This window comes from Erigeron canadensis, chromosome 6, assembly GCF_010389155.1.
Source record: "Erigeron canadensis isolate Cc75 chromosome 6, C_canadensis_v1, whole genome shotgun sequence".
NCBI lineage: Eukaryota > Viridiplantae > Streptophyta > Magnoliopsida > Asterales > Asteraceae > Erigeron > Erigeron canadensis.
The window spans coordinates 8,464,260-8,490,587 of record NC_057766.1 but is presented as its reverse complement, the minus strand read 5'-3'; the positions used below and the strand labels follow the sequence as shown (position 1 = coordinate 8,490,587).

Here is a 26,328-nt window from a genome sequence, read left to right as displayed (position 1 = left end):
GCAAATACTTTGATAATTTGATGGTTTACATATCTTGTTTGCAAATAAAACACATTTGATATGTGGTACCTGATGAAATCTTGTTATAGTTTTTATTTACATCTTGTTACGTTTTTTCAAAGTAAATGTTGCTAAATGATTGTCAATTTAACAACTCAGTGATAATCATAATAATGCTTCATGCACTTATAAATAAATTGTAATGCTACACTGTCACCAAAACTAATAATTACAACAACACAACAGTACCCCGAATAGATATGATGTAGGTAAGATGTACAAAGTTTTTCCTCTACCAAAAAGTAAAGAAATTGCTTCCATAAGGATCTCTACCAAAACTAATTACATTTAACATAAATTATCCATCAATAACAATTTCCTTAACTATCATGCGCAATGAAAGTAAAACATCAACTTAGCTAATCTAATTCTACGTATCCTACCAATCCTAGCGAAAAGTAATACTAATCAATGTACAACGTCACCGGAAATGATTTAAATTTAACGCAACTATATCCTTTAAGGCTTCAACTTTGCTTGCCACTCGCACCAACCATGCGTGATGCGCCCCTAGACCCTGAGATTCACTCTACCACAGCACATACTCTGGAAAGATAAACCTGCTAGGCTAAAAACCTAGTACAGTGTAATGAATTTAAACATCATCACGGTTTAAGTCCATTGACACATATAAAAGCGGTGAGCTCTGGTTAATCTTTTCTTTTTTTTAATTTTAATATTATATAGAAATTACAGTTATATACGAAATTTTGATCAACTTAAAAGAAAGGAAAATATATTTTCGGAGAACAAATCTGCTCCTATTCATGTATTGATGGAAGCTACATGAATGTACAAACCACGAGCTAGCAATACCAACGCTACATTGGCAGTTTTATTACAAGACAATCATACAATCAAAAATCACAGGTTCTCTACCTATTTCTATGCTACAAAAAAGCGCGCATTTTATACCGCATTAAATATTTTGATAATCAAGGGGTAGTCACATGTTATGGCATGGGAGGGGGAATACCACTACTTTTTGATGGTGTCCAAGCATAAATCAACATGCCCATCACAAGGATTCCAGCACCTGCTATGAAACCAGATGGAAGGGAGGATGCCACCCCCAAGTATGGTAGTGGAAGCGTGAACAGAAAAACAGATATTGGAACTGCAAATGAACATGCCAACCATTAATATGGGAAATAAACGATATGCCATGGAAAGTGCTTTTATTTCAAAAAATTTGCAACCATATAGAAAGAAAGAAAAAAAAAAGACACTTGTTCTTGCAGACTATAGGATTTCCGTTGCCTTTATACTAGAGTAATGGACGGTGCACAATGAAAATCTAAGATTTGAAGGAGCCAAAATAGTTTTTCAGTACAGGACTTTTAAAGTGTTGATTATCTAAAAAAAACGATATAGAGTGCATATTATACCAGAAACTGTTGAGGCAAGACTAGATACAACGGCAGATGATATTCTTATTAAATGCAATAACGATATGTTGTAAGCCATATTAACGATACAAAACAGAATTGGTAGCAGTGGAGCTCCCTCGCATCCTGTTGCAAATCAGATACGAATGAATTAGTTTTGTAAAATAATTAAAGGTATACAGATAGAAAGATATGGGTGTTCAAGTTTCAACTTGAAAATTTAGTTCTTTTATCTCATGAGCAAGGAACGGGTAAGATACAGTTAGAGGTGACCAATGCCAGGGCTAGGTGAATTAGGTAACAGATCAAACCAATTTGGGTCAAACCAGGCTTGGTTGAACAATAAAAGCGTTTTTGTTTGTAAATTTTAATAAATAAATGTTCATTCATTATAATTAAAAAAAGAAGATATCATTAAGATAAAAAGTTTATAAATATAATGATTTATTTAGGAGGATCTATATGAAATTTGGGAGAGATTTAATCTGTTTGGCCCATCTAATCAGCTCCATATTTAACTGAATCTATTCATTTGACATTGTTTGAGATAAATTACGACCCAAATCAATCCGTAAAAGCTTAAATATCTGTTGGAATTCCCATCTCTGGAAACACAAATAGATCTTTCATGGGTATTTGAGGTCATTATAAAATGTTAAAACTATGTTAAGCTTGATTAACTTATAATAAGTAGATAAAGAAATGAGAAAAAGATCACTCACCACTGGATACAGTCCCCATGTTTAAAAAGCAAGCCGCGCCATCTGAAAGATAGCTTGGCAGCTGATGAAATGGAATACCCCATAACCTTGACAAGAAAGGTAAGAGAAGGCAAATAAAAAGCGCCTGCCAAAAGAAACATAACCCAATTCCTTTATGTAAACTTGTCTCTTGATGAGGAAATGAATTCGAACTATTAAACATTTTGGACCAATTTAGTTTGATTAATTCCGAATCCAATCATCAGAATAATCAGTTATAAATCACACTATAGTTTGAAAAGTGTTTTTGGAAAATGTAGAATTGTATATGAAAACAAAATAGCATTTCCATGGCACCTTTTCTTTAGATATTCTTATTAATCCAAATTGGTGTATTGAAGGTCTTAGAGGCGACCCGGATTCGAACCTCACTGGGTAAACATGTTGTGATGGCACGGAAAAGTCTAGGAATTAACCATGGAAATATTGGTTAGGCCATGTACAATCGTACATCAGTGCGAAAGGCACGACTTTTCCGGGTAGCCTGAAAGAGGAACCCTTTCTGTTTTCTGTGTTTATCTCAAATTGGCACACATTTGTCTGTTATAAGATTCAAATTGTTTTGGCCCAAAAGTCTATAACTAAAAAAGCTACCTGAAATGCAGATCCATAGGAATTCAAAACAAATAGATCCACTGAACCTCCCTGTCAATCATCATTTTCGGTAACATTTAGCAGCATCCAAGAAAATGTAGTAAACATTTATCATAAGTTACGATGTATATACATACCTTCAATTTTTTAGCAGAATCCAAGAAAATGACTTCCTGCAATAAGGGAACAAAAGAGATTGTTGCTTGTTAGAGAACGTTCCCAAGAGCTGCACATACATAAACCCAGATAAGGAAATTACAAACCTTCAATATGGTGTCGGCTGCTTGGAACAGAAAGGAAACAATCATAAGAAGACTCCAAAATAGACCAGCTTCCATCAATGAGCCAGCACTAGATCCACTGCAGAAGAACACTCACTTAAGGGTAAAAGCTCAAACAAGAACAGGATTTTAATATGTGAAGATTGAAGAATGATTGTGGTGGATGGCCCAAACCCTGCAATGGAACAGGAGTCTAACGGCACTTGGGTGACTTTGGAAGTAGGTATTACCCTTTTCATTAAACCACTTGCGCAGAAGTTTCACACTTCGGATGTGTTTTATCTAAAACTAGTGGAAGTCATGTGCATATAACTTAATATATATTAAAATTTAAAAATAAATATTTTGATTATTATATTAAAGTAATGATTTGTAAAATGTCCAATATGTGTTTCGGACTAACCCAATTCAGCCATTTAGACCCATGCTATGGCATGTATCAACTTTTTTAACACATTTTGACCAGATACCCACTGTGTCTGACCTGCCGATTTTGCCATTTCAGGAGATACTTGTTGGATCCAAAAAAGCATTTACCTTGCAACGGTAACAATCACACCAACTGCCACAAGAAAGCACCCAAGTAACTGGTTGGGTTTATATCTCCTTCCAAGAAAAAGATACGACAATATGATTTGCCAAACCAGAAAGCTCTGCAAGTATTAGAATATGATGGGGTCAACAATCCTTACTCTATCAGTCCACATGTTAAAAATCAATATGTTCCGGAATCCACGGGCCCAGTAAAAACACTGCATAAGGTTTTGACTTAATGCAATATTTAAATCTGATATAAGATGATTTATGTAATTGGGATTTGAATTAAGACTCCTCATGATGATGTGTAGTTATCTGAAAGTTGGGTATTACGTTGGATGGTAAAATAAGAAGAGAGTTGCATAACAAAAGAAGCTTTGCCGAGTTACCTGTGACAAAACAGGAATAGCTGCCCCTGAAAGAACGGCTGTCATAAAGAAATTATGTCATGTGCCGAATGAACTTCAAAAATAATTATCTGCCTATAAAACTATAACTGGAAAAATATAAAATTTAACTTCCCAAGTTCAAATAAAGATGGCTGTCAAAAACTCCCCCGCTTGATATGTCAATAACTTTATATTAGAAATATGGAAACGAAAGATCCACAAGAAGATTGGTAACTAAGATCTTACTAACTTATAACCATATAATCATTTTATTAATCTTTGATTAGCTTTTGACAGCGATGCATATAATCTTTATAAAAAAAAAAAAGTATATTTTGAATCAACCATATTCATTGCAATGTCAGTTTCTTTTTTTGGAAAATTTCCAAGGTAAATTTACTTGCAACTTGAATGTTAAAGATTATTACCGGTTATTAATCTGTTAATAATACTTCTGTTAATAATACTTCACTAAATTTACATTTTTGTTACTATTTGAAGTTGGTGGGATTGTTTATTTCATAATTGAGAATTACTTAACTTCATGGAGAAAGCATAATAAAATAGAGTGAATAGTATATTTACCTCCCGCTGCCATTCCACAAGCGGCACCAAGAGCTTCCAAGAGACCAACAGCAAGCAATGGAGCTTTTGGCATGGATAGCATTTCATCAGTAACAATGCCAGCACGATACCGGAAATGTAAGATGGAGAAATACACAACTACATATCTGAAAAATATGCATACATGTGTTATATATGCCAGTCTATCGGGTTCCAAAAGGTCCAAGAGTTCAACACTTCCTACTTGCAATATCCATATGAAGATTTAGTTATTACCCATTCTCTTAATTTATAATGTTCAATTTACTTGCAATGCACATCACCAAAATGAATAAACTAAATGTCTTCTTATGGCAAATATGTGCTATATAGAACTTAGCAAGAATAGAAATTACATCGACGCTAACATGACAATACCGACCAAAATGATTCTAAACTTACAATACCGACGCCTGGCCCTATAACATTTTTTGGACTGGCCCTGCAACTTATAGATGAAGCCATTGCCAAACAGGGTCACGAAAATGTCAACTAAGCTAGTCACAAGATTCTTTTGATTTATTTCTATTGAAAGATATCCTACTTTTTAAACAACTTAGTTAAGCTATGTCAAATTAAGACGTTGTTACAACTCAAAAAGTATCTAACAAGCATCTCAAAAGACCTCACGCAATGATGCAAACATAGAATTCAAAACATCTAATCACCATTGAATGAGAATAATCATTTTGAACAAAAAGGCAATATTAGATTCCACTACAAGTGTCATTAAAGTGACCAAAAGAAAACTAAAACAAGGCATTTGGTTTGTTGTTGGGTTTTACTAAGGAAATGATTTTGATACAGATGACGAAAGGAATGGGAATGAAAACCTAAACCCACCCATTATAATTGGTTTGAAATTTCCTTACTTTTATGGGTTTAAGACGTCAATTTTATACAATCTTATAAACCAAACGTTACCTATCATTTCATTTGGTGTACCTTAAATATCCAATTATATAATGTTTATGAGTTTGACTTGATCACCTATCATTGACATACTTTCACTAGACTAGAAACAGGAATATTCACTTTTGGAGTTCAAAAAAGAACTCAGTTTTCTTCATGCTTTACTATAAACTCTTATTTTTAGGACTAAAATAACTTGTATAGAATCTAAGGATTAATAATAAAAATAAAAATGGGTATTGATTAAAGTTGAGACTATGTTGCAATGGTCTCAATGGCTTGCTAGAGATCATCATCTTATGGTTTTAGAAGGATTTTAGGTTAAAATTTATGAGGATATATCATTTTCCTTTCTTTATTTTCTATACTTAGTGGACAAATGTGACACTTTAACCAAGATGGTCCCAATCATTTAACTATTTAAGTCAATTTCAGATGAGTAAATGAATCAGATATGGTTTTTGCTACCAATATTTTAGTACTACTTGCATATTATGACAATGACAATGAGAAGCATTAAAATAAACAAATAAAAACGAAAAAAAGGTGATCAGCAGATTCTTTTACTTATAATACTCCAGTAATAAAAATATATTATAATCTAAATCAAAATACAAGATTTACTTTGTTTTTTTCTATTCTTTAAGTACTAGATCTCCTTTGTATTCATTTCAGGAATAATCTAAATCAAAATACAAGATTTATTTTGTTTTTTTCTATTCTTTAAATCCAAGATCTCCTTTTTATTCATTTCAGGAACTTTATATATAATTTGTCCTTTTTCATTCTTATTTCAAGCTTTGGTAATTACTGTAGTAAATATCATTCCAGTATGAGGTAACTTTATCATCTAAAAAAAATTCTAATGGACCTACTTATAATTATAACTCACCAACATATTTGTCCCCTGACTTTTTTTAATGGATACCCATCATGCACCTCCACCAATTCATCCCTCTCCACAATATTTGAGTAGCCTTTGAAGAAAATAGAAAAATTGTATATATATTGTGACTATATATACTAGTGGAGCTCTGTTGTAATAGTGGCACAAATGTGTGGTGCTGGGGAAAACATGTACACTTTATACAGAAAATATAATAATAATAATAATAATAATAATAAGTTGTCTATATTACCCTTTAAATTAAAACTAATCTTCAAATGGTAATATCCAATGCGTCTTACACGGATTTTGGATTCCAATACCTTAACGGTATATGAGGAAGTTTAAATGTAAACAGCCTTTACCCATATTGTTAATACCCTTATTGCTATCTCTAGAGGCATGATGTTACTATTTATCCAACTTTTTTAAAATTAATCTTTAAATAAGTCAAAAAAATGTTAAATAAATACTGTACTAAAGAGTAAATAATATCTTCTAGATTTTCTCGACATAAAACAATAATTGATGTTTTAGTGATACTTTTCTCGAAATAAAACATTTTCAGGTTTTTGTTTGTAATTTGTAAATAACAATGTGTGTCTATTTGAATAACCTGCCCTGCTAACAACCTTTTAAATAAGAAAGGTAAAAAAAATAAAATAAAATAACAATGCATGTGTGACAGAGTGAGAGATAGAGGGGTAAAATATGTTAATAGTAATAAAGAGTCGAAAAACCAACTGGGTTGGATCAGTGGTCGAAGTTCATGCCTCTAAAAACAGAGGTCATGGGTTCGATCTCATGCTCAGCAAGGCTGGAGGTCCTTTTCTACCTATGGAACCTGGAAGCAGCCTCTCTGCCTTTGATAGGTATAAGGATGTTCTCCATACACACAGTATTGGGACCCGAAACCCGTGGAAGACGGCATTGGGAGTTACTTACTTATTTAATAAAGAGTTGGTTAAAAGAAAAAAAGGTTACCCGAAAGTGGCGAGTTGAGCTAAGAAAAAGGGATAATTGTTCAACGGAACCAAAGCTAGCTTATACAACACCCGATTCCCTACTCCCAACCCCATCGTAACCAACGCTGCAACCGCAATCTTCACCCTTGGATCATTTCCATTTTCATTTTCTTCAACAATTATAATTTTATCTTCATCTTCATTTTCAGCTTGTTGTTGCTGTTGTTGTTTATCATGTAACGCGTACCGACAAATCGGAGAATTCTTTCGACTCTTGTCAGCAGCAGTAGAATGAATTATTATTATGTTTTTTGTTGTTGTTTTTCTCCATTGTGGAATTGGATGATTATTGAGTGTGTATTTGGGTTGTAAGATGTTTAGTCGTGTAATTATGTTTGTTTGTTTATGAAAATTGAGGCCGGGAGAGAACCGGTGACCGGCAGCCACCGCCATATGTATATGTATAACACACACACTGATTTAAAAAAAAAAAAAATGAAAGAAGCGGCTAAGGGAAATGTACTTTTATATTACTCGTATATCATGAGAAAAAATATGAATTAGATTTGAATACATGAACCGAATGAATGAATGAATGAATGAATATCTGAAGTGGGTCAAAAAAGGAAGGGGTTGAGTTCTTTTCCTTTTTTAATTCGGCACGGGTGGAATCTTTTACTATAAACTTATTTCATTCAAACTTGTCCTTTTACATAACTTTTAGATTTTAAACTGTGTGATTTTACAATATTATTAATATAAAAATTTTAAACTGTGTGATTTTACAATATTATTAATATAAAAATTAACATCTGTATTTATACTCCTTTATACTAAGAATAATATATTCTCTCTTCTAAATATTAAAAGTTACCCATGTATAAATTACACTTACATCCTCCTTATTCTCTAACTCCACGCAACTCACCACTTGAACACACAATTCACCCATTGTTAGCATATGTATAGCATTGTGATTTAAACATGCTCCATTCGGAGAAAAAATAGGTGTACATCGAAATTTAGTGATGTCAATTGTATATGCTGCAACGCGCGGATACCATGTTGGTTTATTTATAAAGAAAATAGCTTTTTTTATTTTTAGAAATGTTGAATGTTGCACCATGAAATACCCTTTCTTTTTTATTTAACTTACCTATTTTTTATTCATTAATTTAATTCTCCATCAATATACCTAAAATACCTTTAAATAACCTTGCATTACTCGCCTCACCACCACCTATCGTCACCGTCACAATTACATTGCCGCTGCCGCATTGCGGCGAGTAACATGCTAGTATGAAACAAATAAAAATAGATATACGTTAAATATAAAAATATACTTAAGAATGAATTGAAAATATTCAAATATAAATACCGAATATTAAATCATATCAAGGCAGGATGGTGTAGCATGGTTTCTTTTACACAAAGTATTTTAGAGAAACACAAAAAAGTAATTTTATTTTCTTTAGACATGATTGAACAATAAAAGTAGCAGCTAATTCGCGGGGTTTCAATTATTACAATAACAATAGTTATTCTGATTACAATTACTAATAACAACAGTTAGCTTGATTACAATTAATAAAATAAAATATTGATATAAATATTAATTCGTATTAATCCAAATGTTGTAACCTCTCTAACTTGTAGCTATATTTTGTTATTCATTAGACATTATGCAATGAAGTATTAATTATTTTAATTGGGTTAAAGTGTAACTGGATAATGGAAAACCAAAAGGTGTAATTTAATTTAAAAATGTGTTGATTTAATTAATTTTGAGAAAGTTCGGCGTCGTGATTGGTCAATTGAGATTATGTCAGTTGCCTCTAAATATATATTGATGAAATATGCTACTATATTAATAGTTATGACATAAATATATGTTACTGTATTAAAGGCTTTTTATATATAAGAGTTAATTACATTTTTCATTCTGAAATTGTCAATTTTTGAGGATATTATCTTAAAGTGAACAAATTATCCAAATCATCCATGAAATTCGATGTTTTGCAATTTTTACTCCATGACCGAAAGCCGTCCAATTTGGAAGTTAACTGCTACACGTGAAGGATAAGTTCGTTTTTTCCTTTTTCTCGCCTCTCTCTTCTAGTTATATAATAATCATCATTTAAATTTCTCCTCTATATCCTTCTTATTTTTCCAAATCGATCCCCAAGGTGAAGCAAAAAACCTAACCAAAATTTGAAACAACACGACTCGATTTATGAAATTCAAAAAAAAAATTATAGTAGGTGCGCCGCACCCCAATAAGGGTGCATCGCACTAAACAAAACAGTGAGACACCAGATGAGAGTGCGTCGCACCCTTGCCCAGGTGCGCCGCACCTTACCCAGATCAGACATAGGTGCGCCGCACCCAAATTGAGTCTGCACAAATTGTTCATTTCAACATTTGGTTCCAACATTAAAACTTTGTCAACTCAATTTCTCATATAACCAAAACATCATTTCAGATTTCAACATCCATTGACATATATTTAACATAGTTATAATATCCATTTGATCAAACTTTCCCTAAAGGAGGGCAACGCACAAAGGACTACTATATGTAACTTATGACATCGTCGTGCCATACTTACATACTCACCTTTGTACTTTAACGCTATACGTGGATCCATATAAGCCAATCAACACAATCAATATCACATACTTGGAAGTCTTAGGCCCCATTCACAAGTGGTTCTTAGGCCTCATACACAAGGGATTCTTAGGCCTTATTAATCACATATCAAGAGGTTTTTAGGCCTCATACGCAAAGGGATTCTTAGGCCCCATATAACATAATGCCCCATAAGGGCTTTAACGCCAAATCGATTTCCATACATGAAATCCATCATCATATGAAAATCAACCCAACGTATACATAGATGTATACAAATATACTCACCTCCTTCACGCCTTGAACAACAACTCGATAAAATGGCAATACATAAATACAAGCTTTCAACCTATAATCACATCATCATATGCATAAGCTAATATTCACAACCTTGACTAACTCAACTTAGTCTTTCTATTTCACTAGCATTCCTAACCCAACCATCTTATCTTGCTATTGAGTTCCCTTTCTCTCAAAATTTCACTTGATGAATTCAACTCATCAAGTTCATCATCATTTCATTCAACTAGCAAAGATCATCATTCTTTCATAATCAAAGTTTCAATGCCAATCTTTCAAAATCTTAATTAAATTCATCATGCAACTCAATAACAACCTATAATATACAAGAATTTGGGGAAAAACATATAATAACTCAATTCTAGCAAAAAACCCCCAAATTTGGATATCTCAAGAACCCTAATTTCTCAAAATAATCAAAACTATGTTAAAAAGGTTATTACCTCAAGGATTCAAGGAACTAATTCAAGACTTTAGGTCACAAATTCTTCTTCCCCCTTTTCTCTCTTGAATTTCGACCCACAAATACACACAAACAAACCTTCGCTTTAAATTTTTATGAGATGTTGAAAGATTGTTATTATTGTTCTTGATGTAGGAATCTTTAATTGGATTGAATATAGGATTTGATTTGCAAAGAATTAAGAGAAGAAGATGCAAGAAGTTTGAAGAAGAACTAGTGGAGTGTGACTAAGGGAGGGAAAGGTGGGCTGGCAATTTCTTGAGATGCCACGCCCCAAATCTTTTTGTGGGTAATATTTACCCACTATCCGCTAAAGTTCCAACTAAATTAATCTCATATCCAAAAATAAAATAATAAAAAATTACTTTAATGTTAAAACTATAAAAAAGGGATTAATTTCTTTACTTTAAAAACTTTGGTGTATTACAAAATTGGAGTCTGGTGAGGAAAAAACGAACTTAACCCTCACGTGTTTCTCAAGTGTGACATTTAACATCCAAGTTGAATGACATTTGGTTGCGAAGTAAAAATTGCAAAAAAATTGACAATTTCAGGGATAATTCAGGTAATTCTTCACTTTAGGATAGTATCTATAATATTGACTATTTCATAGACCAAAGATGTAATTAACTCTTGTACATTTTTTGTTTTCCTATGAACTTTTGTTACTTCACCTTCATCTTTATCACTTAAAAGTCATCATCTTTATCACTTAAAAGTCAATTGATAGATCTATAAAATACATATTTTTGTAAATTTTTTCACATCACTTTATATTTTATTTATTATTAATTTATCTAATCAAACTAAAGGTAGATTCCATAAATACATGTGATACTACCAGACTCATAAAAAGCTAATAAGTAAAAGTATCAACCATCAAGATATCAATTGGTTTTTAAAGAGCTTGAAAACTTAAAACTTTTGAGTTCAAATTCAAATAGAAATAAAATTTATCCGGGTTGAAGAAATATAGGTTTTTTTGAAAATAAATGAATACGGAGAACCAAAAAAAAAATAGTTGTGAAAAACGAATATTTTTACCAAGAAATACACTTATAATTACTAATTTAGGTCAAAACTTTGATATATTTAAGAAAACCCTTATAAAAAGTTTAATGTTTCTTCTTAAATAAAAATATAAAAGTAAAAACAACCAGATATACATATTTATTTTGTGGTATTATAATTTAATATGATTTCTTTTTCTTGATTCCGTACCACAATGGTGGCATAGTGGTGGCAGTATTAGGATTTTTCACAACTAATACATGTGGCGGCACAATTGTGGCGGTATCAAGGTTTTTTTGTTTGGTTTACAATCGGTACAAGGGTGCGAAAATCATCTATGGTATTAGTATTATGTAAACAAGAAGAATAGGATGTTTGGGCTTGTAAATTTAGCCACTTCATCATCAAGATCGTCCAGTCGTCTAATGTGTGAAACCGAGGATGTTGTGGCGGTATTAAGGCAACCTTTTTATTTTTCCACGTTGAAAAGGTCCGGTAGGAGATAAACAAAGGTTTTTGACCTGTCTATTAGTCTATCTAAAATCGTAGAGATGCGTCATTACTTACAACACCTGAAAAAAATTTCTTCAAAGCAATATCAAAAATGTTAAGGTGGGAGTTTAGTTTGGCAATGGACTTCCAAACTCCCACCATGTTGTTCTTCAGAGGGACAAAGGTACACTTACACGAACACTCCATTCTCGAGTTTAAAACTTAGAAAATTAAAAGAAAGGAATGGACTTGAAAAGAGATGATCAAAAACTATATTGATATTAAAGCATTCTAGAGTTAAAAATATAGATTTGAAAAAAAGAATAAAAAACAAAAATTTATAATTATATCCTCATTATATATATCATCATTTAAAAAAAATCAGATGTATTATAACCACAAGGTCCACAAAAAAACATCCATCCCTTCCTCCTTTTATTATCATAACCACAAAGGAACCTCCATCTCCTCATTTTTCAGTTTTACTTTTTCAAAAACACATCTCCTCCTCATTTTATTTTATTTGTCCATTGATTACAGATACAAGAACCCAACCCTAATATCTCCACAGTTGATGCCATTAGCAAGTTGCATCAACAACAACAGAAGTTGATGCCATTAGCAAGTTGCATCAACAACAACAGAGATCCGATCATAGATCGGTTGCAACAGCATATTCGAGCATAGATCGGGCAGCAGCAGATTCAAGGGATAGATTGGTACTTTTATATTTCGATGTACACTTTTCTAACCAAATCCGATCATATTTGGTTGGAAAATTTTTGGATAAAAAAGTCCTAAGTTTTCCTTTCTTTCTCATTCTTAACTTTTAAAAAAAAACTCAAGAATGAAAAGAAGAAGTTTTCCTAGCCTTTCCTTTCCTATCAAGAATGCTTCTTGACTTCTTGTAGTATTATGGTAACATGCTCCCTCCATGCGAAAGATGCATGTGTCTTTTGGTATCCCTTAGATGTGTTTTAATCTTCAAATTTGTCCATATCTTTATTATATCATATTTTATATGGGAGAAAATCATAAGAAAAAAAGTTTAGAGAAAAAAAATAGTATTTTTGGACAATTTTCCTTACTAACTTTGAAAACCAAAGACAACATAAGTTAGAAAGGTGTAGAGGATGTGAGTTCATCACTCATATTGTTTATATCATTTTATGCCGTTTTCCTAACGTATTACAGTATCCACTTGACTCTTTTAACGTGTAACAAAACAAGACGCAGTAAACACAAAAATGAAGGGACGTGGTTTCATAGAAGCCTCTGGACTCAATCCATAAATCTGATGGGCTTCTTTGCATCTCTTTTGGGCCTCCTATGATTGTATGAATTAAAGTTAGCTTGTCATTTTAGCATCTAGACTTTAGACTAGGACCTGATGGAAATGTAGGACAATATATACATAATAGCTACATGTTTAATTGTGAAAATATAGTTTAATTTTGCTTTTAACTTTATATAAAACAAGATGCTTAATCCGTGTGTTGCCGTGGGGTATTTTATTAACGATTTAAAAAAAATATATTACTAAAAGAAGGCGTGATATAGATGGACCAAACTCAACATAGATAGATCAGCTGTTATGAAAGAAAATTGTATAAATATATAATTCTAAAACGTGTACAAATATATCATTATTAACATTGATAACGGAACTCCCATAAAAATGACATAATGTGCTATAAACATAAAATTTAATAAAATTCAATAACAATAAGAATGCTTACTTTTGACAATAACATCAAAATGTATAATGGAAAATAAAATCAGACATTTAAAAAAATATCAATGAGTTTTTAAATCCGAAATAGTTATAATAAAGTTTTAAAATGTAAGATTTTGGACATTTTACATGTAGAGTAGTTTGGATTTTTTAAAAATGTTAAGTTGATCGCTTGATTTACGCAGCTTATTTGGGCTAATGTTGAGGCCCGTTAGCAAAAAAACGCCCATTACCAAGAAATATATGAAATGCCGTGAGTAAAAAAGGGGTTTCAAGATTTGAACCGTGGCAGGCAAGGCACCTCACCATTATTCCAACTGATTTTTTTTTGTTTGTAATCGCTTTTAACTCCTATATATTGTGTTTTCAAAATTTGGAAAAGAATAAAAAATTTTATGCACGCAATCCCGTACTTTTAGTTTTATTATTATGTATAATTAGAAAATTTTTCCATCTATTCAAAACAAATAAAAAAAATGTTCAAAAATAAAAAATGCTATTTTCGTTCTCCATATTACAAAAAATGTTTTAATAGTGGAGTGGGACGTGGAGGTGGGGGTGGTGTTGGACAGGGGCAAGGGGTGACGGGACGGTTTCGGAAATAAAGCTTTTTAAAATTGAAAAAAGTTAATATAATTTAAGATTTTTAAAATTTGGAAAATGAAAAGTTAAAAACAACCCAAAAAAAAGAACTTTTAGATTTCTCATTGAAATATGGAATACATAAATTTTTTTAACTTTTTAAAAATAAAACTATAATTTTATAGCGTATTTTAGTTTTTTATGTTTTTTAAATACAAGGGTTGTTTTTACTTTTTAAACGATTAAATAATTAGAGTTGGCCGGGTTACTAAATATTGGTCCGGAGGTGGATGGTTCGAATTCGATCTTGTCAAAAAAAAAAAAAAAAAACTTTCTTTTGTTTTTTTTAGGTTTAATTTGGGGTTCTATCTCACAATAGCAGCAACAATTAGACCGTTCTTCTTCCCCATTTGCTCATACAACAAAAACGTTTACTAGAGGTACCAAACTGATTTTGCATCTTTTTATTTATATATTTGGTTTTACTTTTTTGGTTTTCGTCTATTAATATTTGATTATATGAAAGAACCCAAATGGCCAAATAGTTGGAACTAATTAGTTTTTTAGTTAAATTGTTTCATTCACTGAAAACCCATTAACTATATCAAAATATTAAGTTTCTTGAATTATTAAGTAGTTAAAGTTTGCAACTTTATTATAGAAATTGAGTGTTTTTATATGTTAAGAACACATATTATTATTATTATTATTATTATTATTATTATTATACTCCTATTACTGATTATTTGTACTTTTACAAATGATTTGTGTGTCTTAGTGAGGTTTATAATCCTTTGTAGAAGTTTGACTATAGTTGAAGCTCACAGGACCCTTGACTTTTTAGCTGAAGTGGGTTAGTGTTATACCATGAAGGGTAAAATAGGATGTACACAATCCTGAGGACGGCTACAATTTCTGTGGCCAAGAGGGTGGATAGGGAGTTCGGTTGTGGTTTAAGGGCAGACGTTGTATAATACTCTATTCGGTTTGACGATTGTACTAGACCACGATGTGACATTACCACTGCAGATTCAATTGCTGAAAGGTATGTAAGACTTAAGACTTGGTTTGGGTTACGAAGGGTTATTGTTTATTATGGGTCGTAAATGAGTTATCGTTTAGTATGCATTTTAGGATGTTGTCTGCAGTCAAAAGTGGGTTCGGTTTAGGAATCCGTGGTTTTGGAGACGTGTTTGTTTTTTGGTTTTTTAATTAGTACGAACTAATGATACAAAGATATATATATTTCATTTAGTTTTGATAATATATCACATACCATAGAAACGAAATATTGTAATTTTTGTTGGATGTTAAAAATGGGTAGTTCTACAGTATCATAGGACAGCAGAGTATATCTGCATCATATAGGGTCATGGAATGAACAAATGAGTTAAATAATACTATTCCTCTAACGTGTAATCTCTGCAACAGTGACTTTACGTATATTTAAAACCTGGTTGACACTTTGACAAATTAGTTGAATTCAAGAATAACCTTTAACTCTTTAATTGCAACAGACTAGGGGAATGCATTTGGACCAAAAAATAGTCAACAGTCTATAATAGCAAGAATACAATGAGCAGATAAGTCAACTTAACTGTAAATGTTAACCAACTTTACATATTGGGGGAAGATTTTTCCCTTTAATTCTCAATTCAGCAACTTCTTCTTTAGTATGTCCTTCTGGTGCTGCTTGTATACGCTTAGGGTAAACTAGAGCTGTATGTATCATATGTTACTGATGTGGCAGCCATTTAAGCTGACATGTTTATCAAAAATGGTGCCTTTGTTACCGTTCTAGAAGTCAATAGAGGTTGGATACAATGATAAATACAATCAGTAATGGAAAATTAAAAATGCACAGTAGCAAGCAACATTTGAATGCATACTATAGATTTCACACAATAACGACATCTCAGATATGGTACATACCATATATTTTTTACTATAGTTATATACATCTAGAAACACTTAGCCCTTGATATTATTACGGGATTTGCAGATTTGGTTAAACGAACTTTGGAAAGATGAATAGGAAAAATATGCATATGGTGATCATTGAGCTATACAAAGCATGTATCTTTTGTAACTTATTATATTGAGATTTAAGAATTGGAGTTACGTGATTAGCTGTCAGATATTAAATCAACATTTTGCCAAAGACTGGAAAATTTATCAGCTATTGTTTGTTTATCATTAGTCGGATATCTTAATCAACACCATTGTCTTAGTTGTATGACGGAGTGACTACTTTTAGTGATTTAGAGTAAGCAAAGTATACTAATACTCTTCCCCTTTTGACAGTTATAAATCTATACGGATTTATCGAGACCAAGTGCTTCCCAACAAAGGGAGCATCATCTACAATCCTACAACCATAACTGCTAACTTTCCTTCAAAGTGTGTGCCTTTAGTGTCTGTATCTGTACCTATTTGACCCGTTCCCTTTTTAGCTATTTTTATATATTCTGTTTGAGATAACCAAATTCCAACTTGACCCATTCATAATCAAATGGTTCGAAATTTCCTCCTTCATTCTTGATTTCTAACTGTCAATATTCTGACTTTTGCAATTGAGCAGGTTCACTTAGATTGTGTTTATAACCACCTCCGCCAATTAGCATTAACTCAACAGCCCGTGAAAGAATCATCATAGTAGATTATATTTGTTACGAACCTTATTTGGCAACTATCAACATATATTTATTCCGTGTTTTTGTTTTGCAGCTCAACTAATTTTGTTTAATACAAAATGATGAATACTTCAGACGAATGGAAATCCTTGTGGCCTATCTCATTGGTCCACTCTGCGCCATTGCTCATCGACCCTACCACTACCAAAACCGCTAAAACCATTAAAGAAATTGGACCGGTCATCTTCGACTCATCGTCCGAACCACAAACCCACGTACATCTCTTCTCATCACCCTCCTTACATCCTCAGTTACCTCCTCCTTTTCCCACCATCTCCCTCCCTAGATTCCTCGCTACATCATCTGGTATTCTTCCTTCCACCGCTGCTTCTATTGCCGCCTTAGAACTCCCATCATCATCATCATCATCTTTGCCTGACTGCGAGCGACTTATTGCACACAATTGTCTTCATTTATTTCGATGCCCTGGTACTAATTTGTCTCTGGCATTCTTTCCAACTGGTTCCAACTCAGACCAAGTTGGGTTTGTTGTTTTGTCTGTTGAAAACTCCCAATTGAAAATGAGAGGAGCTTATGCTGAAACTGAAGTGTTTACATCTCCTAATGCATTGAGTCATCGGATTGTCAATATCTCCATGAACCCGCTTGCTGATTGCGAATATGATTCGGGTAATTATAATGCATATACCATAAGGCATTGTTATAATGCATATACCATATACCATGTTAAAATGCATCACTATATTATGCTTTGTAAAATATCTTCATTTAAATGTGCTCTTTTTCTTTTTCTTGTTTTCAAATATAATTGATTTAAGTTTCAACATATTATTAGTTTAGAAGTTTTAAGATGAATTACTTTAAAAGCATAATAATATTTCCCAAGTTTGGGAGTCAAAGAAGGATTTTGCAAAACTAAAAAGGCCAAGTTTAGGAAACTCGGGTTATGGGATATTTTTAGGAGCTGAGATTGACAAATTTGGGGTTTGGGTAATTTTTAGAAGCCAAGCTTCCGGTAGATGGCCTGCACCTTTCTACTTCTGGCAAGCTGACACAAGTCTGCCAATATGTTGAAGACCCGAGTTTCTGAAACTTATGTTATGCCATTAATAAATGTGTCTCAGTTTTGTGCTACAAGAAGTGAAGACCTGAATTTTAGAAACCCTGGTTATGCTTTTTACCTGCAGCTGCATGTGATCTTTGTTTGCAGCATTCATGCCTTTTACAAGCAGCTTCGTGTCTCATGTCTTCCTTTGTTTGCATAGCAAGAAAGCATAACCTGGAAACTCAGTCATCTTCACTAGCCATCACCCAAGCTTAACAATAGTGCATCTCTTAAGGAAATTATATCCCCTGAGTTTCAGAAACTCGGGTTTACTACTTTACAATGTTTGACTCCCTAGTTTTGCAACTTCTTTTTTGAACAGAAAATTTGTTGTAGAATCTGAAATCAGAAAAGAAAAGCTGGATTCTTTATAGAAATGTTTAGCTTTGATTAAATAAAATTATCAATTATGGGTTTAGCTTTAAATCATGAGAACCTGCTTGTTTATTTGTATCAGGCAATTCTGCTATTGGGTACTTGTTGGCTTACACTTCTTGTTCTGTTAACTACTACCGTATTAAAATCACAACGGACGGTTCTGGTAAGATCACACCATTGTTGGAATTAGCTGGTAATAAGTTGTTCAAAAGTTCTGCAATAGTTCATGCTTGTTGGAGCCCGCATCTGCCCGAAGAGAGTTCTGTTTTGCTAGAGAATGGTGATTTGTTTATACTTGATTTGGATTCTCATCATAGACCATCAATTACATCTCTGCAGTTGAGTGGGAAGAAATTAAAAGTTTTATGGGGTGAGTCTATTGTTTCTGAGATATCTGGTGGTTGGTTGAGCTGTGATTTCAGTTGGCATCCGAGAATTTTAATTGTTGTTCACTCAAGTGCCGTTTTTCTTGTTGATTCAAGGTCCAAAGAGACAACCGTCACCCCTTTGTTAAAAATTGATGTCAAGAATGGATCAAGTGATAGGTTTGTTGCATTCTCCATTGCTGGTCCTGATAGATTCTATTATACTCTGGTTTCCAGTGACACCGTTTACCTTTGTGATATAAGAAAACCAATGATTCCACTTATACGTTGGACCCATAACCTTGCTAACCCAAGTTATGTTATTGTTTCTAGTATGTCCGATTTAAGATCACAATCCAAAGATGCTACATATAATTGGGCTTCTGAAGCTGGTTATGGTATTCTATTGGGGTCTTTTTGGAACTGTCAATTTAGTCTTCTTTGCTATGGCCCAGATGTTAGAAACATAAAGTCCATTTCTCCATCTTATCATGCGTGGGGACTTCCCTCTGACCTCTCACTAACTACGAATGAATGCCGTTGTGGTTCTTGTCTTGTGAAAGAAGAATTCTCCAAGGACCAGCTTCATAATTGGGTTAATTGGCAAGAAAAGAAAATAATTGTCTTGGGTTTTGGCATTCTTGATAAGGAACTTTCTTCTCAACTATTTAAATCTGATATGTTCGGTGGGTTTACACTCATAACATTAACGTCTGCAGGGAATATGGAATTACATAGATATTGTGCCTCCTGGGGTTATTCACAAACTTCAGAAAAAGGCCATGTTGAGCATCCTTTGGGTATGAATGATTCTGTTTTGTACGAAAGAGATAAAGAGAAATATAAATTTCGCAAGGTTTATCTATACCATAAACTTGAATGGCTTGATGGTTATTTAGAAGCTGATCTAGCCCGAATCCTGAGTATGGAATTAGTCAAAATCCATGAAAATAAAACACTGGAAAAAGCTTGTTTGGGGGAGGATTTCCATAAGATCATATGCCAAAAGTTGAACACTTATAGCTCTGGTGGAGTTCAAGGGTCTATAAATACTCATGATGTGCTCAAAGACGTTGACTTGCCAACCAGTATTCATGAGATTGCTCTAAGAAGTGTGTTGGCAAATCTGCCTAAGCAAGTTTTAAGATTTGGCTTTTCAAACTATTCAAGTCTCCCAGACATTTCCAGGAAAAAGGATAATCATTTACCCTTTGAGTTCTTGGAGGTTCCATGTCACCAATCTCACTTGCCTCCTTTTTCCTTTCGGGATCCTTCATCTCGTGGTACTAAGTGGTCAGGTAAGCAAAAGCCTAGTAGCTCTTTAGTGGGCCCTGTAACCCCCATCCCGTTTTTAATGACGTTTCATAAGACTCGTATGTTAAAAGCAGACAACCAATCTGCTGACTCAGAAATTGATCACAAGTGTTATGAAGTGGTAAGGGTAGCTAATGGCATTACAGAAACAGAATCTCATAGTTGTGATGACTTTAAGGTTTCTCTTGCTGATGATAATGAAGACATGTTTCACAGTTCTGCACAACAGTTTGCTGCATACAAGCCTACATCAATGGTGGATTCTGTTTTTTCCGATGGGAAACATGCCAATATGATGTTTAAAGTTGGTAAAAAGAATGAGAAAGACATGTTTGACTTGGATTGCCCGTTGAAGTTTATGTTTGATGATCAAGCCTCGGGTTTTGAATCTGACGAGGCGAAAGCATACGAATTACTCAACAAACAGTTTTCCAGCTTCAGTAAAGGCCTTCATAGCTACCAAGACTACATTACCAAGTCTAACATCCCCAAGTAAATTTTTGATCAAAAATTTTGAATCAAATTAGGCAGACTTTCTTACTTTTTTTGGTAATTACATGCTTTTCATGTTTTAATGCTTACTAGTAGCAGGTCATGAATAGGCGACCATCATATAATCTTTTTTGACAGACTTATCAACCTTTTTCATGCATCTTGTAAATACAGATTTTTCGATGAGCCATGATGTTTTCTCTGAGTATTTTGGAGTGTTCACCACAATATAAGAATACAAATAAAAATTTTGAGATTACAATTATATCTGGGGTTTTTATGTATTACGTTATTAATTATTATGGCTGTTTATACGAGTCAGAGAGCTTGAATGTGCACTTAAATTATCTCATGTGATCATCATGTCACCCTTTTAACTGTTCTTGTTTGCAAATTGTAAATCCCTATATTTCCACTAAGAAATCGTGATAATTATGATGGATGAAAGGAAGCCGTCACTTGATAAGATACATAACATTAGAGTTAGACCGTATTTAAACAGGTTATATGACTGGTTTGAGATTGAAATGGTCCAAATGGACCAAATCGTAGGTAAACGGATTAAAATTGACACCTCTCAATTACATAAACAAAAAGTATGATGCTGAAGAATATTAAGACACAATAGAAAACAAATCAGGCGTGCGCTACCAAGACAACAGCAATGCAAATCCAGAGCCAAACAACAGTAAGTTTGACTTACAAGAATTCTTTTAGTTTCTCCATAGCATCATATTTTGGTACTAGATAAAAAGAGTTTATACAGATTAGAAGACTATAACTAAATCAATAGTCAAGAAGATTTACGATTTCATGTAGCTGCGATTTTTATGGAAAGTAACACTGACCTTTCATGAAGATATAACTCATTTATTTGCAACTAAGGTAAACAGTCATCATTTTGGATATTCAGATCAAAAGCTCAAGAAGTTATAGTTATAGCAATCTAACATCATCTTTCATAACCATCTCTAAAATAAATGTGCCTTGAAACATATATGCAATACAAAAGGCTGGTTCATCACCATGTTGTCCTTATTTTTTAGTGCCCTAACTCTCCAATGCAACAACACTGCTATCATGCAACATGGGAACAACTGGAATGTAACTAACAAGACCTATTCAAAATGTATTAATAGAACATGTGAAACTCTTCTCTGAAACGGGCCGGCCATGTTATAGCTTGAGTTGGCTTTCCTTCTTGTACTGCATTGCTAGTTGGGCTGTTGGTTTGTGATGGATAGCTGGACGTATCAGCTTTGTTAGTCTGATCCACTTGTTCTCCATTGCAGGTTTTGGGCGTGTTAGCCTGACCCACTTGTATTCCATTACGTGCCTTGGGTGTGTTTACCTGACCCACTTGCTTTCCCTTACGTGCCTCGGGTTTGTTAGCTTGACCCACTTGTTTTTTAATCTGGGCTTTGTGCCTGTAAACCTGACCTACTTGCTTTTTACGGGAGCCTTTGGGCATTGGAAGCTGACCCACTTGTTTTCCAGATTGGGGTTTACTTATTTTGATCTGATCCACAGTTTCTTCAGAAAGCTGGCATAGAAGTCTCTCATGCGGGTATTTGCGACTGTTATCCTGATCCACTTGTGGTCCTTTAACTGTTCCATTTAAAAGAACATAAAAAAATTATAAGCTCTGCTTGAAATTAAATAGCACCTGACTTACAAGTCATCTTTTAGTACTTCAATTTTCAAAAGCGCAAGAGATAGCGGCGACCTGTATTTCTGACTTCTGAGGCAGTTAACTATTAGAGTTGATTTATTTAGTAGCAATGGAGCATATACTATAATAGTCTCATTGTCTTCACATGCGTTAACTTTTTATTTAACAGAAGTAGTGATAAATAAAGGCCAAAAGAACACCATATAGAGTCTGAGGTTTTACTTGAAAGAGAAAGTACTAATCAATTTTAAAAGCTGTTTGAGTAATTTTAGTGTTCAAACTTCCCTAGAAAACAATTAGTCAGAAAGAAAAGAAAACTTACTTTTCTTGAATGCACGAGACTCTGATCTGTGGGCTTCAGAATCATCCTTGGAACAGGATTTCTTGGATGAGCGAGACTGTGTTTTGTGGGCTTCAGAATCATCCTTGAAGCTGGATTTCTTGAATGAGCGAGACTGTGTTTTGTGGGCTTCAGAATCATCCTTCAAGCTGGAGGCGGTGTTAGAGTTCAGCTTAAAACTTACAAGTGATGAATCATTAACCACACAGCTAAAGTGGGCCTCAGAGTTGACAGTTTCAATAGAAGCGATGCAGCATTCTTGCCAATGGAGAGCCGAGAGGTCTTTGATTACTTCATTAAGATCCAGGAATGCATTTGAAGAAACATCACTCTGCAGTGTTGAGTGGTGTGCATCCATCAGGTCAATTGACCTCACCGCATCCAGCAAATCATGCTGCAAAAATATTATTTTTATGAATCAAACCTTTGAGGTATAATATAGCATAGCCTGATTCAACCCATTCATAACTAACCGGGTTTAATTGCAACCAAAAAAAGACATTACCCAGAATTCAATGAGTTGACTAACTTAACGTTTTTTAACATAGCCCAAATCGAGTCATTCGTAGGTAAACGGTTCAAACTGCAGGTCGTAGAATAGATAGTTAACCCATTCCCGTTTAGATGAACTTAATGAGTGACTAATTTACCAATTTGAAGTTTTATGAAAAAAGTGACCCAAAATCGACCATTAAAAGGTAAACGGGTCAAAATTGCAACCTCTAGAATATAAAACCAGCAATTACTCAAAATTAATAATGTTTCAGATGGGATAACCTTTGCAACTTTGTTGCTTTTGAATCCATGCATCATTAATATCTGTAAACAAGAACAGAAGGTGTTAGAAAATTCAATAAAAGTTGAATAATCAAAGCAAGCACTAGATTTATGTTTGATGTAATCAATCAACATTAAAATCAACTAGATGACTTAATAAGTAGCAGAATGAAATTATTTAAAGACAGTGATCAGGGCCTCAACTTTCGAAGAATAGCAGGTGATATGACATCCAGATGCTCCAAATTGAGGTAATCCTCAAATGTCAACTTGGGGATCCAAGGTTTTCCAGCGACGGCTTGCTGTAACTCCATTTTTTCTGTGGACATTTCTAAGATATTAAACTAAAACATCAAACAATATAAAAGGCAGAGTACAAATCCATCATGTTTTCAAATATTCATATCATCATCATCATATATCAGGCAACGTTTGTACATTTTTAGCGAGTTCGAGCAACTACAGAATAATGATTAAGAGTCAGTCGATATTAAATAGCCAAAATATCCTAATAACTGAAAGCTAATGAGTGAAATACGTTAACTAAAACATCAAAACTATATAAAAAGGCAAAGTACAAATCCATCATGTTTTCAAATATCATCATCATCATATATCAGGCAACGTTTGTACATTATTAGCGAATTCCAGTCACAACAGAATAATGATTAAGAGTCAGTCGATATTTAATAGCCAAAATATCCTAATAACTGAAAGTTAATGAGTGAAATTTGTTAACTAAAACATCAAACTATATAAAAGGCAAAGTACAAATCCATCATTATCATCATCATATATCAGGCGTTGTTTGTACATTTTTAGCGAATTCAAGTCACTATAGGATAATGATTAAAAGTCAGTCGATATTAAATAACCAAAATATCCTAATAACTGAAAACTAATGAGTGAAATACGTTAACTAAAACATCAAACTAAAATCCATCATATTTTCAAAGAAAAGGCAAAGTACAAATCCATCATATTTTCAAATATCATCATCTTCATATATCAGGCGTTGTTTGTAGATTTTGAGTGAATTCAAGTCACAATAGAATAATGATTCAGAGTCAGTCGATATTAAATAACCAAAATATTCTCATCATCATTAACTAAAACATCAAACTATATAAAAGGCAAAATACAAATCCATCATATTTTCAAATATCATCATCATCATCATATATCAGGCGACATTTGTACATTTTGATCGAATTCAAGTCACAATAGAATAATGATTAAGAGTCAGTCGTTATTAAATAACCAAAATATCCTAATAACTGAAACTCTGTAAGCTAATGAGTAAAATACGTGTTTTCATATCCAATAACCGAAAACTGATGAGTAACATAAGCATAAAAAATCGTCTAATTAATTATATCGAAACTATGAATTGAAGGTCTAAGGTCTTATTCCAATAGCGGTTATCACACTTAAAATGTAATAAGCTGCAAATATCCTCGATTGATACACACATGAATTGATTCCTTCAATATATATATATATATATATATTAATTAATGAAGAAAGTGAAACTAAAAAAGGAAATTAAAATAAAATAGCTAGTGGAAAATAGAGAGAGCTTATAAGAATCAGAGATGAATTTAGGTATGAACAGTTTGAGCTATACATACATAATCTGAACATATATATAATTATAATATTATTAATTAAGGTGAAGAAGAAGAAGAAGAGAAAATACCTTAAGATGATGATGATGATGATGATTCAGCTAGTAGGTCGAAGAAGAGGAAGAAGATTGGCTCAGAATTTTAATGTTATTTTGATTTTGAAAATTTGGCGCTTTTTACCTTTATTTTTATGGATTTAATTAATTTAAGTTTCAATAAAGAAAAAAGAAGTTATAAGATCACTGCCTTCGGATGAATAAGTCGGTCGGATGTAAAAATTATGTTAAACAATGCTAAAGACAACCGACTAAGTCGGTGGCCAACGGATGTTTGGTCGTAAAATTTAAATTTGTGTTTTGTTTTCATTTGTGTTTTATTTTAATATTCTCAAAACTTAACTTCAATATAATGTCTTCATAGGTTTTACTAATTTAAAATTTAAATTTATGTAATTAAATTATAGGAAAAAATTTAAAATAGGAAATAATAATCGATAACTTAACATGTTGAATTAAATAAATAGAATATCTAATATTTTTTTTTTTAATTTTAATTAACAGTAATGTCAATTAAAAACATTATTTTATATTTAAAAAATGGTTTGGTTCGGTTGTTTATGGGGTGAAAATTGATAGTTAGTTGCGTTGAATAGATGTAAGAAAGATAAATTAGCTTTATAATTGACAGGGTTGTAAATGGAAATGGTCTTACACGCTACACGTGCACTAGACTAGTTTTTTCCAAGTTACTTGTTTTGTATAAACAAACCCTTTAAATTCAACACAACATCCATATTTATCACAAAAAAATCAAAATCCTTTTATTACTATATTTTTTAGAAAAGAGAGTAAATTATTCGCGAATATCGAAAGGTTTAGTATGTATAATCATAAAGGTTCGTATGAGAGAGCTCCATCTACAAAGTTTTCGATAAGAAACTCAATCACTTATAGATCTAGAGAGTATATATAACGCAAACATGTTGTGAAATTAAATATATGGGACATTTTATAGTT

At 32.9% G+C, this 26,328-nt stretch overlaps 3 protein-coding genes across 6 annotated transcripts; 1 reads left to right on the top strand and 2 right to left on the bottom strand.

Annotated features, from left to right (window-relative positions):
• Positions 1-768: 768 nt before the first annotated feature.
• On the bottom strand, positions 769-7,866 carry LOC122602517 (protein CLT1, chloroplastic-like). Its single transcript, XM_043775131.1, has 11 exons — positions 7,396-7,866; positions 4,596-4,741; positions 4,011-4,048; positions 3,622-3,737; positions 3,067-3,163; positions 2,941-2,976; positions 2,804-2,854; positions 2,171-2,294; positions 1,449-1,574; positions 847-1,177; positions 769-815 (listed from the first exon to the last, which is right to left on the bottom strand). The coding sequence occupies exons 1-10, from the start codon at positions 7,827-7,829 to the stop codon at positions 1,014-1,016; spliced, it is 1,332 nt and encodes a 443-aa protein (XP_043631066.1). The 5' UTR covers positions 7,830-7,866; the 3' UTR covers positions 769-815; positions 847-1,013.
• Positions 7,867-14,958: 7,092 nt separating this feature from the next.
• Positions 14,959-21,103, top strand: LOC122605188. Of its 4 annotated transcripts, XM_043778084.1 has the most exons (4): positions 14,959-15,027; positions 15,415-15,632; positions 17,315-17,910; positions 18,804-21,103. In XM_043778084.1, the coding sequence occupies exons 3-4, from the start codon at positions 17,340-17,342 to the stop codon at positions 20,897-20,899; spliced, it is 2,667 nt and encodes an 888-aa protein (XP_043634019.1). In that variant the 5' UTR covers positions 14,959-15,027; positions 15,415-15,632; positions 17,315-17,339; the 3' UTR covers positions 20,900-21,103. The 4 variants fall into 4 exon arrangements, with proteins under 4 accessions (XP_043634019.1, XP_043634022.1, XP_043634023.1 ...); XM_043778087.1 differs by lacking the exon at positions 15,415-15,632 and having other exon boundaries at positions 14,990-15,027; XM_043778088.1 differs by lacking the exons at positions 14,959-15,027; positions 15,415-15,632 and adding an exon at positions 16,591-16,987.
• A 739-nt stretch (positions 21,104-21,842) lies between these two features.
• On the bottom strand, positions 21,843-23,998 carry LOC122604262. The gene is made up of 4 exons (XM_043777150.1): positions 23,915-23,998; positions 23,685-23,726; positions 22,890-23,301; positions 21,843-22,503 (listed from the first exon to the last, which is right to left on the bottom strand). The coding sequence occupies exons 1-4, from the start codon at positions 23,996-23,998 to the stop codon at positions 22,028-22,030; spliced, it is 1,014 nt and encodes a 337-aa protein (XP_043633085.1). The 3' UTR covers positions 21,843-22,027.
• Between the last annotated feature and the right edge of the window lie 2,330 nt (positions 23,999-26,328).

Excerpts from the sequence above, each read along its gene's own strand:
- LOC122602517 (XM_043775131.1), bottom strand. The coding sequence starts at position 7,829 with ATGGCGGTGGCTGCCGGTCACCGGTTCTCTCCCGGCCTCAATTTTCAT. Across the intron at positions 2,855-2,940 it reads ATTCTGCTAAAAAATTGAAG|GGAGGTTCAGTGGATCTATT; the intron begins GTATGTATATAC and ends GATGATTGACAG. Across the intron at positions 1,178-1,448 it reads TCTTGCCTCAACAGTTTCTG|TTCCAATATCTGTTTTTCTG; the intron begins GTATAATATGCA and ends GTTCATTTGCAG.
- LOC122605188 (XM_043778084.1), top strand. The coding sequence starts at position 17,340 with ATGATGAATACTTCAGACGAATGGAAATCCTTGTGGCCTATCTCATTG. Across the intron at positions 17,911-18,803 it reads TGATTGCGAATATGATTCGG|GCAATTCTGCTATTGGGTAC; the intron begins GTAATTATAATG and ends TATTTGTATCAG.
- LOC122604262 (XM_043777150.1), bottom strand. The coding sequence starts at position 23,998 with ATGGAGTTACAGCAAGCCGTCGCTGGAAAACCTTGGATCCCCAAGTTG. Across the intron at positions 23,727-23,914 it reads TCAATTTGGAGCATCTGGAT|ATATTAATGATGCATGGATT; the intron begins GTCATATCACCT and ends TCTTGTTTACAG. Across the intron at positions 23,302-23,684 it reads AAAGCAACAAAGTTGCAAAG|CATGATTTGCTGGATGCGGT; the intron begins GTTATCCCATCT and ends ATATTTTTGCAG.